Genomic DNA, 14,824 nt, shown 5'->3' with positions numbered 1-14,824 from the left:
AGTGCTCTGCCCACAGTAAGTGCTCAATAAGTATGAGTGAACTATTCTGTACTTAAGTAGTAAGGATTGTTATCATTAAATGAGGTCACTAAAATCAAGCTGTAAAACCTAAATACACAAATGAAAGACATTTTCTACTAGGTGCTCTCAGTATAATCAAAAAAATTTATAAACATACACAGTTTGTTTATTGAATGATTGTTTTCCCTCACTTTCTCTACCTGCCTCCTCTCATCTCCACAGATCATTAGAATGATGACATGAGGGGAAAATGCAATGATGTAGTTGTTATCGTCAAGTAATGTTTTTCTTTCATAGAAAATACGGTGTCCAGCCTTGGAATTTAAGCCCAAAGCAATGCACAGATCTTTGAATGGTACTTATTTTTGGAATGATAAATGTGTTTTTATCAGAATACTGTCTTTAAAAGCACTAATCTCAGGTCTCCCATGTTTTGAAGTGTATAAAATCCCCTGAAATACCAGATACAGTGAGGAGAAAGGTGTTTTAAGTTTACCTCTTTAAATGATTTGTATACTTTTACATAACCGTTGGATCATAAAATCTTACAGACATGAATTTATTCAAATTATGGGAGAAGGTAGCTAATTATGTTTGTACGCTTGTGCCCTTATTACTTTAGAGTTGCAGAAATGGGAATGCCAAATAAGAAAATCCTTGTGAAACAAAAGCCTTCTGAAACCAGGTGAGTAGAAATAACTTTGACAGAGGTAAATCTTTCCCCTAAATTTTTGTGAATGTATGGGTGATTTATTTATTTATGAAGATATTACCAGTGATACACTCCCTCCAGAACTGGAAAAATTACATACTCAGGGTCCACACTATGTATTGGCTATCATCTATCTAGGTCTACCAACAGCTGCTGCAGGGCAGAATCATAACAGACTTGCAGAGGGGGAAATTCGAGTCAGGAGTCATGTAATTAAAGCTATGGGATCCAGGTTGGCCTGGATCCAGGATTGGCTTGCTTTGTAACCCTTGAGAAGGTAACTTAATATTTTTTAATATTCTCTTGTAAAATGAGAATAACAATTTTCCCCCTTTGCATGTTGAGAGGATTAGTTACTCCTTATGAAGTTAGAGCAATGATCTGAAACACTGAAGTTGGCCATCTCACCATAAAACCAACCCTGAGGTCTAATGCACTGATTAGTGCTGTTCTGAATTAAATTCCACCGATGAATGTACTGCTCTTTTATAGGTAACATTGAGATGTTCTCACTGCTAAGGTAGTCCGATAAGGTGGAGAAATCCAGTTGATTCCACTGAATTTGTTTTAAGTGAACTGTAATCTCCTTACTTTAACAGAGTACTTCAGCCAAATCAAGGACAAAATACCCCTATTCACAGACTTCTTTGCAGGCAAGGGTAAGACTGCCTTTAGAAGTTAAAATTAAAAAAAAAAACAGCTTTCAGAGGTCAAATCTTTTCTCTGACAAATAATGCAAATACTGTTCAAGAGCGATATATAGCAGATGGTTAAATTTTCTAGATTTTTATCATGAAAGAGCAAATTTAGAAGTAAATTATGCATACTGTTGTGTATTGTATTTTCATTATCACCATGTTTTTCCTGTTTTTAGTCCTCACTTCATGCCGTTTTTTCTTCCATTAAGTATAACAAAAATGTTAAGTTCCAGAAGATCTTTTCTACTTGTCTGTAGAATTTATCCAACCGAAAAAATGTCTTCATTGCCATACAGTTGTCTCTGGGGTGTATTTTCCCCTAAAAAGCAGTGCCGAGCCCTATAGCACCTGCTTCTGATAGATGAGAATGTACTCATTTTTTTTAGGTCATTCTTATGTTACACAGTTTGGTATTAATTTTATTTGTTAGCACAGCAATTATACTGTAATGCAAATGACTTATTAATTTTTTTTATATTTAATTAGAACCCTTAAGACATCAGTGAAGGGGGTTGTGCAAAATAGAGTGAAGCCCTCAGAGAGCAGAGTGCCTAACAGAGTGCCTATTTCAGGTGTGTAGAAAGAGTTGTTGAATCTCATTTAATAGAAAATGATCAGGAAACACTCAAACCCGGTCCATTTTAAGGGAGATTATATTGTTTTTTTTTCTTGCCACCATGGTTTAGTGCATACACAAAATCACTCCTTTCTAAGGTAATGTGTTAAATTAATAGATGACTTTATTCACTTAAAAATTGTTATGCCCAGATCAAAATAGTGATAATTTCTCCCACTTATAGTAGATCATAGTCTCTTTAAGGGGATAAGAACTTAAACTCAGGAGAGAATGATGACAATTATTTGGCATGATTCTCATGACTGTGAGAAGGCTCAAATTTTCTTTGAAGAAACTTAGGAATGTTAAATCCAGAATGTTATTAAGTTAGAAATTTATGACAATGCCTTGCCTAACCTGCCCTAAATCTGTGCATGTGTATTAAGCTGTGGATTGTATTTAATTTGATTGGAAACTAAAATCAAAGAAGCTTTTTTTTTCCTTTTTACCCCAATTATTGTATATAATTTGGTGGGGAGGGAATGAAAAGGAGGCATTTATTACATTTGTTTCAATCTTTGGGTTCAAAAAGAAAAGTAAATTAAAGTTGTATTCTTTATTACATGAATGAGCTTTCTGTATAAATGAAGTACCATGGTGGCAAGAAGACAAATTCAGTATAAAATGAATAAAAGGATAGTTTAAAGTTTTTATATAAGCCTTTTAATTTTAAGACAATACATTAGGTGTGCTTATAATAATTTTACAATCACAAAGTACTTTTGTCTTATAGTGGAAATACATTGTTACATTTCAACTAATATCTGGCACTATGAAATGATTCATTTAATAGGCATTGTAAATAAAACTTCATAATTTGGTTGACTTCTATCACAAACATACCATATTTACTTGCCTAATTGTCCCATTTTTTGGCCTACTTTTTGCAACCCAAATACAGTGGAGGGACTATTACATGGGAAATTAAGTATAGCAATAAGGGGAGCAGGAGAAAAAAGAGAAGAAAAAAAGAGGAAGAAAGGAGGGGAGAAGGAAGAGAAAGGTAAAAGGGTACTTCTGTTGCACCGTCCTATGTGTTGCATTCATCAGGGACACAGTGCATTACAGTCCCCAGTCATGCCAAGGCAGGGAATGTGTCTGTTTATTATTATATTGTACTTTTCCAAGTGCTTAGAACAGTGCTTTGCACACAGTAAGTAATCAATAAATGCAATTGAATGAATGAATGAGTGAACCTGTATTCTTCCTTCCCCGGTTGAATTGGGGGGGCCTGACCTTAGCTTTCTTCCTATCCTAGTGGGCACTGTTATCACTGCTTAAAACAAAAACAGAAACTTTATTCCCTCCTAAAAAACCCATTGATGGGGAAACACGTAAATCATGCGATGGAAGAAATCATGCAAATAAATTCATGTAATTGACAGACAAATTCATAAACCGCCCTTTATTAGTGCGATAAGTTCTCCGCTTAAGTGAGCTATGTGAGGAACTTTTTCATGTTACTTCTGCATTGTCGTTTAGCATTTGAGAACCTAAAGTAAGCAAGGAACTCATAAGTAGATGGGTGAAAGCCATAATTGTAATTTAAAATATCTCAAGTTGAAGGATTGTCCATTTCAGGTCATGATTTAAATGGGAATGATATTAAGGAGATTAACTGGAAATAATTTCTTCACTCAAATGGAATCACAATTGTTAATTCAAATGTCGGTCAACAATGTAGGAACGTGATGAAACATCGGACTTTAACAAATGGCCAATTCTTCTAGTGCTTTTTTTAATGTCCAGAAGGCTATCCAGAGTTTCCAAGGATCCCTCCAGTTCTTCCCTTTCTGTAGGCTATCTCAAAGTGCACACTAGTCATGTCTGCCTCAGGACAAGCATAATAACAGGCAGAAAAACTACTTGGCTTTAATTGTCATAATGGTATCTGATTTACTAGCTGGCTAACAGTAGGATTTACTACTGAACAGTAGTTTTTGTCTCAGCTCAGCCTAATAGACCTGAAAAAAAGATGATTTGGGGTTGTTTAGGGCTTTTTGCTGGAAGATTGTGCCTTTCTCTGGGCCTCCTAATTGCTCAGGGTGTTGATTTGATTGATAGCTGCTGCCCGTTAAGAGGGGAAGGTTGGTTTGGAGGCCCTGTATTGTGCCCTTTCACCAGCCTTTATGGTCCTTGAAGCCTGCAGTGGACTGTGGAAATCGACTGGGAGAATGGAAAAGCCTGAAATACAGTGTCAATTTTGTCTGGATCCCTGGATCGGCTCATTCATTCAATCTTATTTACTGAGGGCTTACTGTGTGCAAAGCACTGTACTAAGAGCTTGGGAGAGTACAATATAAAGATAAACAGGCATATTCCCTGTCCACAGAGGTGTGGCTAGCATATGGCTAGAAGAAGCTGGTCTTGTCTGTGTGATCAACATCCTTTAATGTTAGGTTGTCTCTTAGCACTAGATTTTCTTCTTTTACTTGAGCCCCAAACAAATTTTTCTCCTGGAAATTTCTCTTAAAAGGGCACATTTGCCCTGTGCAGACACCATTATTGTAATACTCTCATTCATTCATTCATTCAATCGTATTTATTGAGCACTTACTATGTGCAGAGCACTGTACTATGTGCTTGGAAAGTACAATTCAGCAACAAATAGAGACAGTCCCTACCCAACAACGGGCTTGCCGTCTAGAAGTGGAGAGACAGACAACAAAATCCTGGCCACTTTGTGATGATGATGAAAAATATCCAAAAAAATCATACTTTTTATTCCCATCTAAGCGTTGGCCCATCAGTCAACCAATCAATGTTATATACTGAGCACTATGTGCAGATTCAGCGGAGTTGGCAGACACATTCCCTGCCCACAATGAGTTTACAGACATTAAAATAAATTCTGGATAGGTACATAAGTGCTGTGGGGATGAGGGTGGGTGAATAACAAGTGCTTAAAGTGTACAGATCCAAGTGCTTAGCTGAGGCAGAAGAGAGAGGGGGTAGGGGAAATGAGGGCTTAATCAGGGAAGACTTCTAGGAGGAGATGTAATTTTAATAAGGCTTTGAAAGTGGGGAAAGTGTTTGTTGCATATGCGAGGAGAGGGAGTTCCAAGCCAGAGAGAGGACATTGGCAAGGAGTTGGTGGCAAGATAGATGAGATCGAGGTACAGTGGGTAGGTTGGCGTTGGAGGAGGAGACATGTCAGCTGGGTCATAGTAGAAAATCAGTGAGATAAAATAGGAGGGGGTGCACTGTTTGTGTGCTTTAAAGCTGATGGTAAGGAGTTTCTTTTGAAGCAGAGGTAAATGGTCAATCATTGGAGGCTTTTGAGGAGTGGGGAGATAGGTACTTGAATGGCTTTTTAGAAAAATGATCCGGGCAGTGGAGTGAAGTATGGACTAGATTGGGGAGAAAGAAGAGGCAAGATAGGACGAGTGCTTGGATTAACGTGGTAGCAGTTTGGATGGAGAGGAAAGAGTGGATTTTAGCGATGTTGAGAATATAGAACAGACAGGACTTGGTGACGGATTCTGTATGTCGGTTGAATGTGAGAGAGGTGAGTTGAGGATAATGCCAAGGTTACAAGCTCACTTCGGTAGGAAGGGCTGGGAAGTCTTCATCAGGGGTTCAGGGGTCATGATGCAGAAACTCTGCTTGGTTTTATGCATTAACTTTTCACAAGACAGTGTGGGTCCTTTAGGTACCCAAGCAACTCCTTGGAGATCCCGTCTCTTATTTCCCCAGGCATGTGGTTGGTCAAAATGTGTCGTTCTCACAGAGGCTTACCCAGCAGCAGCATAATTATTAGCAGCTAGATGACTCTCTCTGAGAACATGCTTGGCTTTCACTCCTTCAGTGAGAACCGTTTCGCCAAGTCAGGTTTACTGGAGGCGAATTTCCATAATTCCCTCTTGGTCCCCCTTTTTAGGGGGCACCCTCGCATTGGGCCAGGGACCCACCTCAGCTTGTAGCCCCGAAGTTCGTTGGCTCCAAGGATTCTTACAAGAGGGTCACTCGTAGATTAGTGACTGTGTTTGAAAATCAAGTCAAGAGATGTAATTCCATGGGGACTTAGGCGGTGGTAGCAAAGTTTCCCTGAAAGGTCCCCGTTAGGTTCCTATTTGGCTATAATGAATGTCGTGTATGATGTATCTTTCTCATCATTTCATCTCAAAGTAGTGTTGTTTGTGTTCCATGACATTAATAGAATATTCACTTGCAGAGTTGCTACCAAATGTTTACTAACTCATATCAATCAATACTCAACAGTAATAATTTATGAACAGGAGATCATTAGGGCTTTATTACAAAAAACCATAGGAAATCAATTGGGACGAGAGTGTATTTGCATTATAAAATGACAAATGAGCTGAACAGTGTGTGTTTGTATAATAAAATGATCTTTCCCCATTGATTCATTACATTTCTAGAATTATAATTGGATTATAATTGGATACTTTTTTGAATGTCTTCTAATGCAATTGGAGTATGACATGCTAGCATTAAGTCTAAATTTCTTTAAAAAGGGAGGTATGCCAAGTGTCTCAGGAAAAGATAGCATCTGTTGAAATTTTTATTTTCATTCATGTTTTCTTTAAACTTCTTTTCTGCCCTTGAAAATGATTTATAGAATTGCTTATTTTGATATGCTTTCTAGACTCCCTTCAAAGACATAATTACAATGAGATGTTAGAAGTGGGAACAATAGTTGTAGATTATAGAAAGCTGACACATTTATTTGAACCACTTTTGTTAATAATAAGTTAAAATGCATTTCAAATAGAAATATCAAAAGATTTTGGAAGAAAATATCAATGCTTTGTGCTTGTGTAGATGATTTGAGTAATATGTAGTGTGATTTGGAAAATGATAGCATTGAATTAAGAAAAATAACCTTACTTTTGCTTTGCTTTTAGGAGCTTATGCAGGAAAAACTCAAAGAAAGCAGCCAAATGTTGTGACAATTTAAGAAGACAACATTCACTGGGCTAAAAAATAGGTTTTCTTCTCCAAAACTGAATAGTTGGTTGGGTCAGCAAGGGCAATGTGAAGAGAAGGTTTGAGCAATTATCTGGTTACTTCAAGGCAAGAGAGAATGATGTTTTCTCTCATCAGCAGCTGTTTTTCTTCTTAGCCAGAAAATTGCCTCAATTCTCTATTTTACATTCCCTTTGAAGAGACAATATCTGGAAAATAATGTCCCTCTGTGAGTATATTGACACCAAAGAGCTACCTCTAGAAGGCCGAGAGACTCATGTCAGTATACTCATAGAGCTAATGTTTTCTAGATATTAAATGTCTCATGGAGCAGAATGAGTTGGAAGTTCTGAAAAATACATATTTTCCTTGCTAGAACCGGTTTGTACCTGGATTGAGGAATTCAGTAATTCAAATGCTAGAGAAAAATTAGCATGGGAAAAATTTTTGTTTGGGGTTTTAATTTTCCAAGAAAACCTATTTTTCTTTGTACATTCAGTGGGACCAGTCACAATTTGTATGCTGTACTAAGGATTACCATGCAGTTACAAAGAACGGGTCTTGTTCCAACATAAAAGGGCCCAAATAATATAAAAAAAAATCTGGCACTATTTCTACAATCAAGGGAATATTTAAAATGCTATTCTTAGGGATAGCATTAATAACAGAAATGCTGGGAGTTTTTTCCTGTTACCCTATTAATAGTTTGAGCGCTGTTTGTGCCCTGTTTCCTGTGAAGAGAAAAATCGTTTTAAAAGGGCAGCACAATATTCTTGAAAGTCTCCTATTTAGGAATGCACTAATCTAAGAAATTCAATAGTAAGGATCACTAGTTGCATGAAGTTAGATAGAGTGAGTACATTTCTCCAGGCAGTTTTGTCCCTTGTGTCATAACTCAAATTTTCTCTAAGGTTCTTACTTCTGGAAAAAAAAAATCAGTAATAAGTTTAATTTGAAATTTAATTATAATTTTAACTAAGTGAAATTCTGCCTGTCTTAGGGGCCTATAATTGTTTTAGCTCCTTTGGGCTAACAGTTTAAAATTCAGTTAATATCTCTCAGTTTAGGCACAAGTCAAATATAGTTTACAATTCTTATGTTTTAAGTCATAAAGCAAAGGACTTTGAAGTCCTCTTCCATGACTGGACAAATGATATATATTTTTCCTAACTTCATTTTTAAAAAGAGGTAGATACTCGTATATAGAGAATTGAAGGATATCCTTTTAAGCAATATCTTTTTAAAGATATACATGAAATGAGAAGCCAGGTCCTTGGAATATTTCAAGTTTCTGGGTAGAGAGCTGATAGTTCTGGAGATACTTATAGTTTTGATTCTTGGGATTTTTTTCAGGACAAGTTAGAATGGAACAGAAAAAAATTCAAAATAATAAAGATATTTTATTACGGTAAATGTACTTGATTACATACCATTTAAAAAAGATCACCTCAGGGTTCAGTCTGCATACTTGTAGGCCTCTCTGTGATATAGTCTTGACTGTAAATGTTTTACAGACAGGACTCTACCCAGAGAAGCATTTAGGTTTTGGAGAAAGGTAAAAATACCCTAGTTTTAGATTTAAGAATTTAAAGATGAACATTTTTTAGTTTGAGAGTTTGTGTATTTCAAGTCAGCATAATTTTTTAACTCCTACTGCTTTCTTTGGAATGCCAGACATTGTTTTATGTGTGATTTTTTTATTTATAACTTTTTTATTCAGTTTATTTTGAGTGGCTTCTCCATTATTGTAAATTGTATTTATTTTTGTATTGTATCTTAATTTTTACTAGCTTTGCTAATAGGCAAGCAGCAAAATAAACTTCACCTTGAAAGAACTGGTTCAGTTGTTTCTCTCAATCTCCTTATTAATAACCAAACTTACTTTTGGTACGGTTGATAGCAAACCCGGCTCCACCCCTTGTCTGCTGTGTGACCTCGGACAAGTCACTTAACTTCTCTGTGCCTCAGTTACCTCATTTGTAAAACGGGGATTGAGACTGTGAGCCCCACATGGGAAAGGGACTGTGTCCAACCTGATCAAATTGTATCTGTCCCAGTGCTTCAAACGGTGCTTGGCACATAATCAGCACTTAACAAGTACCATATTTATTTAATGTATACCCATAAATACATATACGAAAATTTCAAAGCCAACTATTCAAAAGCTGTGTTTTTTAGACAATTTATAGTTGCTCCCAACACCTCTGTCATCCTCATAGGTTGGTTTGTATGTGCTCCAGAGCTCTACCTGTTTTCTGGGGGGCCAGCATTGCCTACATATGGGCCCTAGAGATGCAGCCACTGATGCCGTTCGTAAAGTGTCAGCAAAAAGTTTGAAAGGCAGAAATTTTTCTCATACTGTTTGTAAATATTCTCAGCAGTTGGCAACTTTGGTTGCGAGGAGAGGGGAATGGACATAGTAAGCGCTCAATAAATACGATTGATTGATGATGATGGAAAGAAGCCATTCATTCAATCGTATTTATTGAACACACTGCACTTGGGAGAGTACAACACAACAGTAAACAGTTACATTCCCTGCCCACAACCAGCTTACAGTCTAGAGGGGGGAGCAGACATTAATATAAATAAATCACTGAGTCATTTCCTTCTGCTCCTCTCTCGTTATCCCACTATTACCCCGCTCCCCCTACATAACCCCAGCTTTACAAAGATGGGATTTTACAGGATTACCGAAACAAGTGAACCAAAGCAAATGCATTACTATTGCCCTGTCATCAAGCAGTGTGACTTAGTGGAAAGAACATAGGCCTGGCAGAAAGACCTGGGTTCTAAACGTGACCCTGCCACTTGTCTGTTGTGTGACTTCGGGCAGGTCACTATACTTCTCTGTGCTTCAGTCACTTCATCTGGAAAATGGAGATTAAGGCTGTGAGCCTTATGTGGGATAGGGACTGTGTCCAACCTGATTATCTTGTAGCTACCCCAGTGCTTAGTACAGTGCCTGGCACATAGAAAGTACTTAGCAAATACCACAATGATTATTATTAATAAATCCCGCCAAACTATTCATTATCGGAGGGGGTTAGTTGGAAGTAATGTGGGCGCAGGTGGCGGCAGTTTAAGGTTTTGGTGGTGGGCCCTGATTTCCTCCCCCAGGACCATCATCAATCGTATTTATTGAGCGCTTACTATGTGCAGAGCACTGTACTAAGCGCTTAGCTGGACCAAAGTTAACCAATCCCCCTTCCAGGCTCAGAACATTTTGACCCCTTCAGCAAACAGCTGAAGCTCTGCACGCAGTAAGCGTTCAATAGATAGGATTGAATGAATGAACGACTGAATCAGGTTGTCCCACGGGGGGCTCCCAGTCGTCACCCCCATTTGACAGATGAGGGAACTGAGGCCCAGAGAAGTGAGGTGACTTGCCCAAAGTCACACAAAGTGGGGGATGCAGGATTTGAACCCACGACCTCGGACTCCCAAGCTCTCTTCCTCCCTTCAAGGCCCTACTGAGAGCTCACCTCCTCCAGGAGGCCTTCCCAGACTGAGCCCCTTCCCTCCCCTCTCCCTCGTCCCCCTCTCCATCCCCTCCATTTTACCTCCTTCCCTTCCCCACAGCACCTGTATATATGTATATATGTTTGTACATATTCATTACTCTTTATTCATTTATTTATTTTACTTGTACATATTGTACATATCTATTCTATTTATTTTATTTTGTTAGTATGTTTGGTTTTGTTGTCTGTCTCCCCCTTTTAGACCGTGAGCCCACTGTTGGGTAGCCACCATCTATGTTGCCAACTTGTACTTCCCAAGCGCTTAGTACAGTGCTCTGCACACAGTAAGCGCTCAATAAATACGATTGATTGATTGATTGATTCCCACTGAGCCACCATGCTTCTCCTCTAGAGCGTCAGCCCGCTGGGGGCAGAGAACGTGTCTGTCCCTGGCTCTTCACACAGTCAACTCCGAATAAACCGGATTAATCGATGGATTCATGTTCTGTTTTATTTTTATTGATGATTAGTTTTATTCAGTCAGTCAGTCAATCGCACCGTCCCGCCCTGAGGCGAGCGGTTGGGGTGAGGCGGGCTGAGGGGGCCTAGTCCCCGCCCATCATGGCGGCGGGAGGTGAAAGGGGGAGGGAGGGAGAAGGGGCGGGTCACGTGACGCGGAAGATGGCCGCCTTTCCCTGGTAAGGCCCGGCCCGGCCCGGCGCGGGGCGGCGCGGGTTTCCCCGAGGGCAGGGTGGGGCGTGCGCGCCCCCCACCTCCCCGTTGCCATGGCAGCCGGTGTCCCCGATCCCTCCTAGCAGGGCCGCCCCGACGGCGGGCTGTTCCCCCGCCTGCCGGCCCGCTCGGGGGCTGGGGGGAGCTGGCCTGCACCCACTAAACTGCCCAGAAATACCAATGACGACTGATTGATTCATTGATTGATTGATGCTAATGCAGTCACGGGCTGGGAGCTCCCTCCTCTCTCTCTCTCTCCTCCCCACTTTGCCCCTTCTTTTTTCCCTCCCTCTCTGTCTTCTCCTTCCTTCCCTCTCTCTTGCCCTCCTTCTTTCCCTCCCTCTCTCTTGCCCCCATCTTCCCCTCCCTCTCTCTTGCCCCCCTTCTTTCCCTCCCTCTCTCTTGCCCCCCTTCTTTCCCTCCCTCTCTCTTGCCCTCCTTGTTTTCCCTCCCTTTCTCTTGCCCCTCTTCTTTCCCTCCCTTTCTGTTGCCCCTCCTTTCCTTCCCTTTTTCTTGCCCCTCTTCTTTCCCTCCCTTTCTCTTGCCCCTCTTCTTTCCCTCCCTCTCTCTTGCCCCTCTTCTTTCCCTCCCTCTCTCTTGCCCCCCTTCTTTCCCTCCCTCTCTCTTGCCCCCCTTCTTTCCCTCCCTCTCTCTTGCCCCTCTTCTTTTCCTCCCTCTCTCTTGCCCTCCTTGTTTTCCCTCCCTTTCTCTTGCCCCCTTCTTTCCCTCCCTCTCTCTTGCCCCCTTCTTTCCCTCCCTTTCTCTTGCCCCCCTTCTTTCCCTCCCTTTCTCTTGCCCCTCTTCTTTCCCTCCCTCTCTCTTACCTCCTTCTTTCCCTCCCTCTCTCTTGCCCACCTTCTTTCCCTCCCTCTCTCTTGCCCCCTTCTTTCCCTCCCTTTCTCTTGCCCCCTTCTTTCCCTCCCTTTCTCTTGCCCCCTTCTTTCCCTCCCTTTCTCTTGCCCCTCTTCTTTCCCTCCCTTTCTCTTGCCCCCTTCTTTCCCTCCCTCTCTCTTGCCCCCCTTCTTTCCCTCCCTCTCTCGCCTCCCTTTTTTCCCTCCCTCTCTCTTGCCCCCCTTCTTTCCCTCCCTCTCTCTTGCCTCCCTTTTTTCCCTCCCTCTCTCTTGCCCCCCTTCTTTCCCTCCCTTTCTCTTGCCCCTCTTCTTTCCCTCCCTTTCACTTGCCCCTCTTCTTTTCCTCCCTCTCTTGCCCTCCTTGTTTTCCCTTCCTTTCTCTTGCCTCTCTTCTTTCCCTCCCTTTCTGTTGCCCCTCCTTTCCTTCCCTTTTTCTTGCCCTTCTTCTTTCCCTCCCTTTCTCTTGCCCCTCTTCTTTCCCTCCCTTTCTCTTGCCCCTCTTCTTTTCTTCCCTCTCTCTTGCCCTCCTTGTTTTCCCTCCCTTTTTCTTGCCCCTCTTCCTTCCCTCCCTCTCTCGCCCCTCCTTCTTTCCCTCCCTCTCTCTCGCCCCTCCTTCTTTCCCTCCCTCTCTCTTGCCCCTCCTTCTTTCCCTCCCTTTCCCCTCTTCTTTCCCTCCCTCTCTCTTGCCCTCCTTAATAATAATAATGATGGCATTTATTAAGCACTTACTATGTGCAAAGCACTGTTCTAAGCGCTCAGGAGGTTACAAGGTGATCAGGTTGTCCCACAGGGGGCTCACAGTCTTAAACCCCATTTTACAGATGAGGTAACTGAGGCACAGAGAAATTAAGTAACTTGCCCAGAGTCACACAACTGACAGTTGGTGGAGCCGGAATTTGAACCCATGACCTCTGACTCCAAAGCCCATGCTCTTTCCACTGAGCCACGCTGCTTCTTCTTCTTTCCCTCCCTCTTTCTTGCCCACCTCCTTTCCCTCCCTCTTTCTTGCCCTCCTTCTTTCCCTCCCTCTCTCTTGCCCTTCTCCTTTCCCTCCCTCTCTCTTGCCCTCTTTCTTGCCCTTCTTTCCCGCAGCATGGCTCAGTGGAAAAATCACGGGCTTGGGAGCCAGAGGTCATAGGTTCTAATCCCGGTTCTGCCACTTGTCAGCTGTGTGACTTTGGGCAAGTCACTTCACTTCTCTGAGTCTCAGTTCCCTCATCTGTAAAATGGGGATTAAGACTGTGAGCCCCACGTGGGACAACCTGATCACTTTGTATCCCTCCCCCCCCGCCCCCCCCGGCCCGACCCCAGCACTTAGAACATTGCTTGGCACATAGTAAGCATTTAACAAATGCCATCATCATCATTATTATTTCCTCCCTCTCTCTTGCCCTCCTTCTTTCCCTCCCTCTTCTCTTCCCACCCTCCTTCTTTCCCTCCCTCTTCTCTTCCCACCCTCCTTCTTTCTTCCCTCCCTTTTCTCTTCCCTCCCTTTTCTCTTCCCTCCCTTTTCTCTTCCCTCCCTTTTCTCTTCCCTCCCTCTTCTCTTCCCTCCCTCTTCTCTTCCCAACCTCTTCTCTTCCCTCCCTCTTCTTGCCCTCCCTCTTCTCTTCCCTCCCCCCAGTTTTCTCCCCCTCTCTTTCCCCCTCTGGGTGGGGAACATGTCCATCAAGTCAGTTATATTGCTCTCTTCCAAGCATTTAACTACAGTGCTCATAATACAGTAAGCACCCAATAAATAAGTTTTATTTCCCCAGGGCCTAGGGAAGCAGTGTGACATAGTGGCTAGAGCATGGTCCTGGGAGTCTAGAAGGTCATGGGTTCTAATCCCAACTCCACCAACTGTCTGCGCTGTGGCCTTGGGCAAGTCACTTCCCTGAGCCTCAGCTACCTCATCTGTAAAATGGGGATTAAGACTGGGAGCCCTCTGCGGGGCAGGGACTATGTACAACCTGACTTGCTTGTATCCACGCCAGTGCTTAGTATAGTGCCTGGCACATAGTAAGCACTTAACAAATACTTTATTAGTAGAGGTTAGACTGGGTTATTGGCTCTCCGTGTGGCATGTCGCTTTAGGATTGGAATTGCGATAGCTTTCTGGCTTATTTCAATGGGCCCGGTAAATCACTTAGCTTCTCTGTGCCTCAGTTACCTCATCTGTAAACTGGGGATTAAGACTGTGAGCCCCACGTGGGACAACCTGATCACCTTGTATCCTCCCCAGCGCTTAGAACAGTGCTTTGCACATAGGAAGCGCTTAATCAATCAGTCAATCATCATATTTATTGAGCGCTTACTGTGTGCAGAGCACTGTACTAACCGCTTGGGAAGTACAAGTTGGCAACGTATAGAGACAGTCTACCCAAAAGTGGGCTCACAATCCGGAATAACAAATGCCATTATTATTATTATTATATAAGGATTTCTGAACTAAGTTCTACAGCACTCTTTCACACTTGCCAGAATCTCAGCATGCCCCTCGGGCTTTGGCATGAACCACCCTTTTTGAGTATATTACTTTCATGGGCAATTAAAGTTTCCCTTAAAACAATGAAGATTCACTGGGGAACGAAATCCATTTTGGGGGAGGGCAGGGAATAGAAAGAAGGGGAAGGGGCTTAACACAAGAAGCATTTCAAAATGTAACCATCAAAACCATGGTTGAGGTTCTACAACTTCAGTGTAGAAAGGTAAAAGGTTTGGATAGCGTACTCTGACCCTGCTTTCCCTCTGGATGTACAAAGTTTAGGAGAGATTTCAATACAACATTACATTCAAATGCCCAAAGGAGGTCAGTGTTG

The 14,824-nt window shown here is 41.9% G+C and overlaps 2 protein-coding genes across 3 annotated transcripts in view; both read left to right on the top strand.

Annotated features, from left to right (window-relative positions):
* Window positions 1–8,815, top strand: part of CCP110 (centriolar coiled-coil protein 110) — a 39,472-nt gene extending 30,657 nt beyond the window's left edge. The window contains exons 13-16 of one of the 2 annotated variants that reach the window (XM_038763105.1): window positions 644–706; window positions 1,333–1,392; window positions 1,918–2,003; window positions 6,916–8,815. In XM_038763105.1, coding sequence (XP_038619033.1) covers window positions 644–706; window positions 1,333–1,392; window positions 1,918–2,003; window positions 6,916–6,968 — 262 coding nt within the window. In that variant the 3' untranslated portion in view covers window positions 6,969–8,815. The remainder of the gene's footprint in view (window positions 1–643; window positions 707–1,332; window positions 1,393–1,917; window positions 2,004–6,915) is intronic. The other variant, XM_038763106.1, reaches the window with a different exon arrangement.
* Window positions 8,816–11,112: 2,297 nt separating this feature from the next.
* VPS35L (VPS35 endosomal protein sorting factor like) overlaps window positions 11,113–14,824 on the top strand; it is a 111,549-nt gene continuing 107,837 nt past the window's right edge. Inside the window, exon 1 of the mRNA XM_038763892.1 lies at window positions 11,113–11,138. Coding sequence (XP_038619820.1) covers window positions 11,122–11,138 — 17 coding nt within the window. The 5' untranslated portion in view covers window positions 11,113–11,121. The remainder of the gene's footprint in view (window positions 11,139–14,824) is intronic.

This window comes from Tachyglossus aculeatus, chromosome 21 (assembly GCF_015852505.1).
Source record: "Tachyglossus aculeatus isolate mTacAcu1 chromosome 21, mTacAcu1.pri, whole genome shotgun sequence".
Lineage (NCBI taxonomy): Eukaryota > Metazoa > Chordata > Mammalia > Monotremata > Tachyglossidae > Tachyglossus > Tachyglossus aculeatus.
The sequence above is the reverse complement of the archived record's forward strand: the minus strand, read 5'-3'. Positions and strand labels throughout refer to the sequence as shown.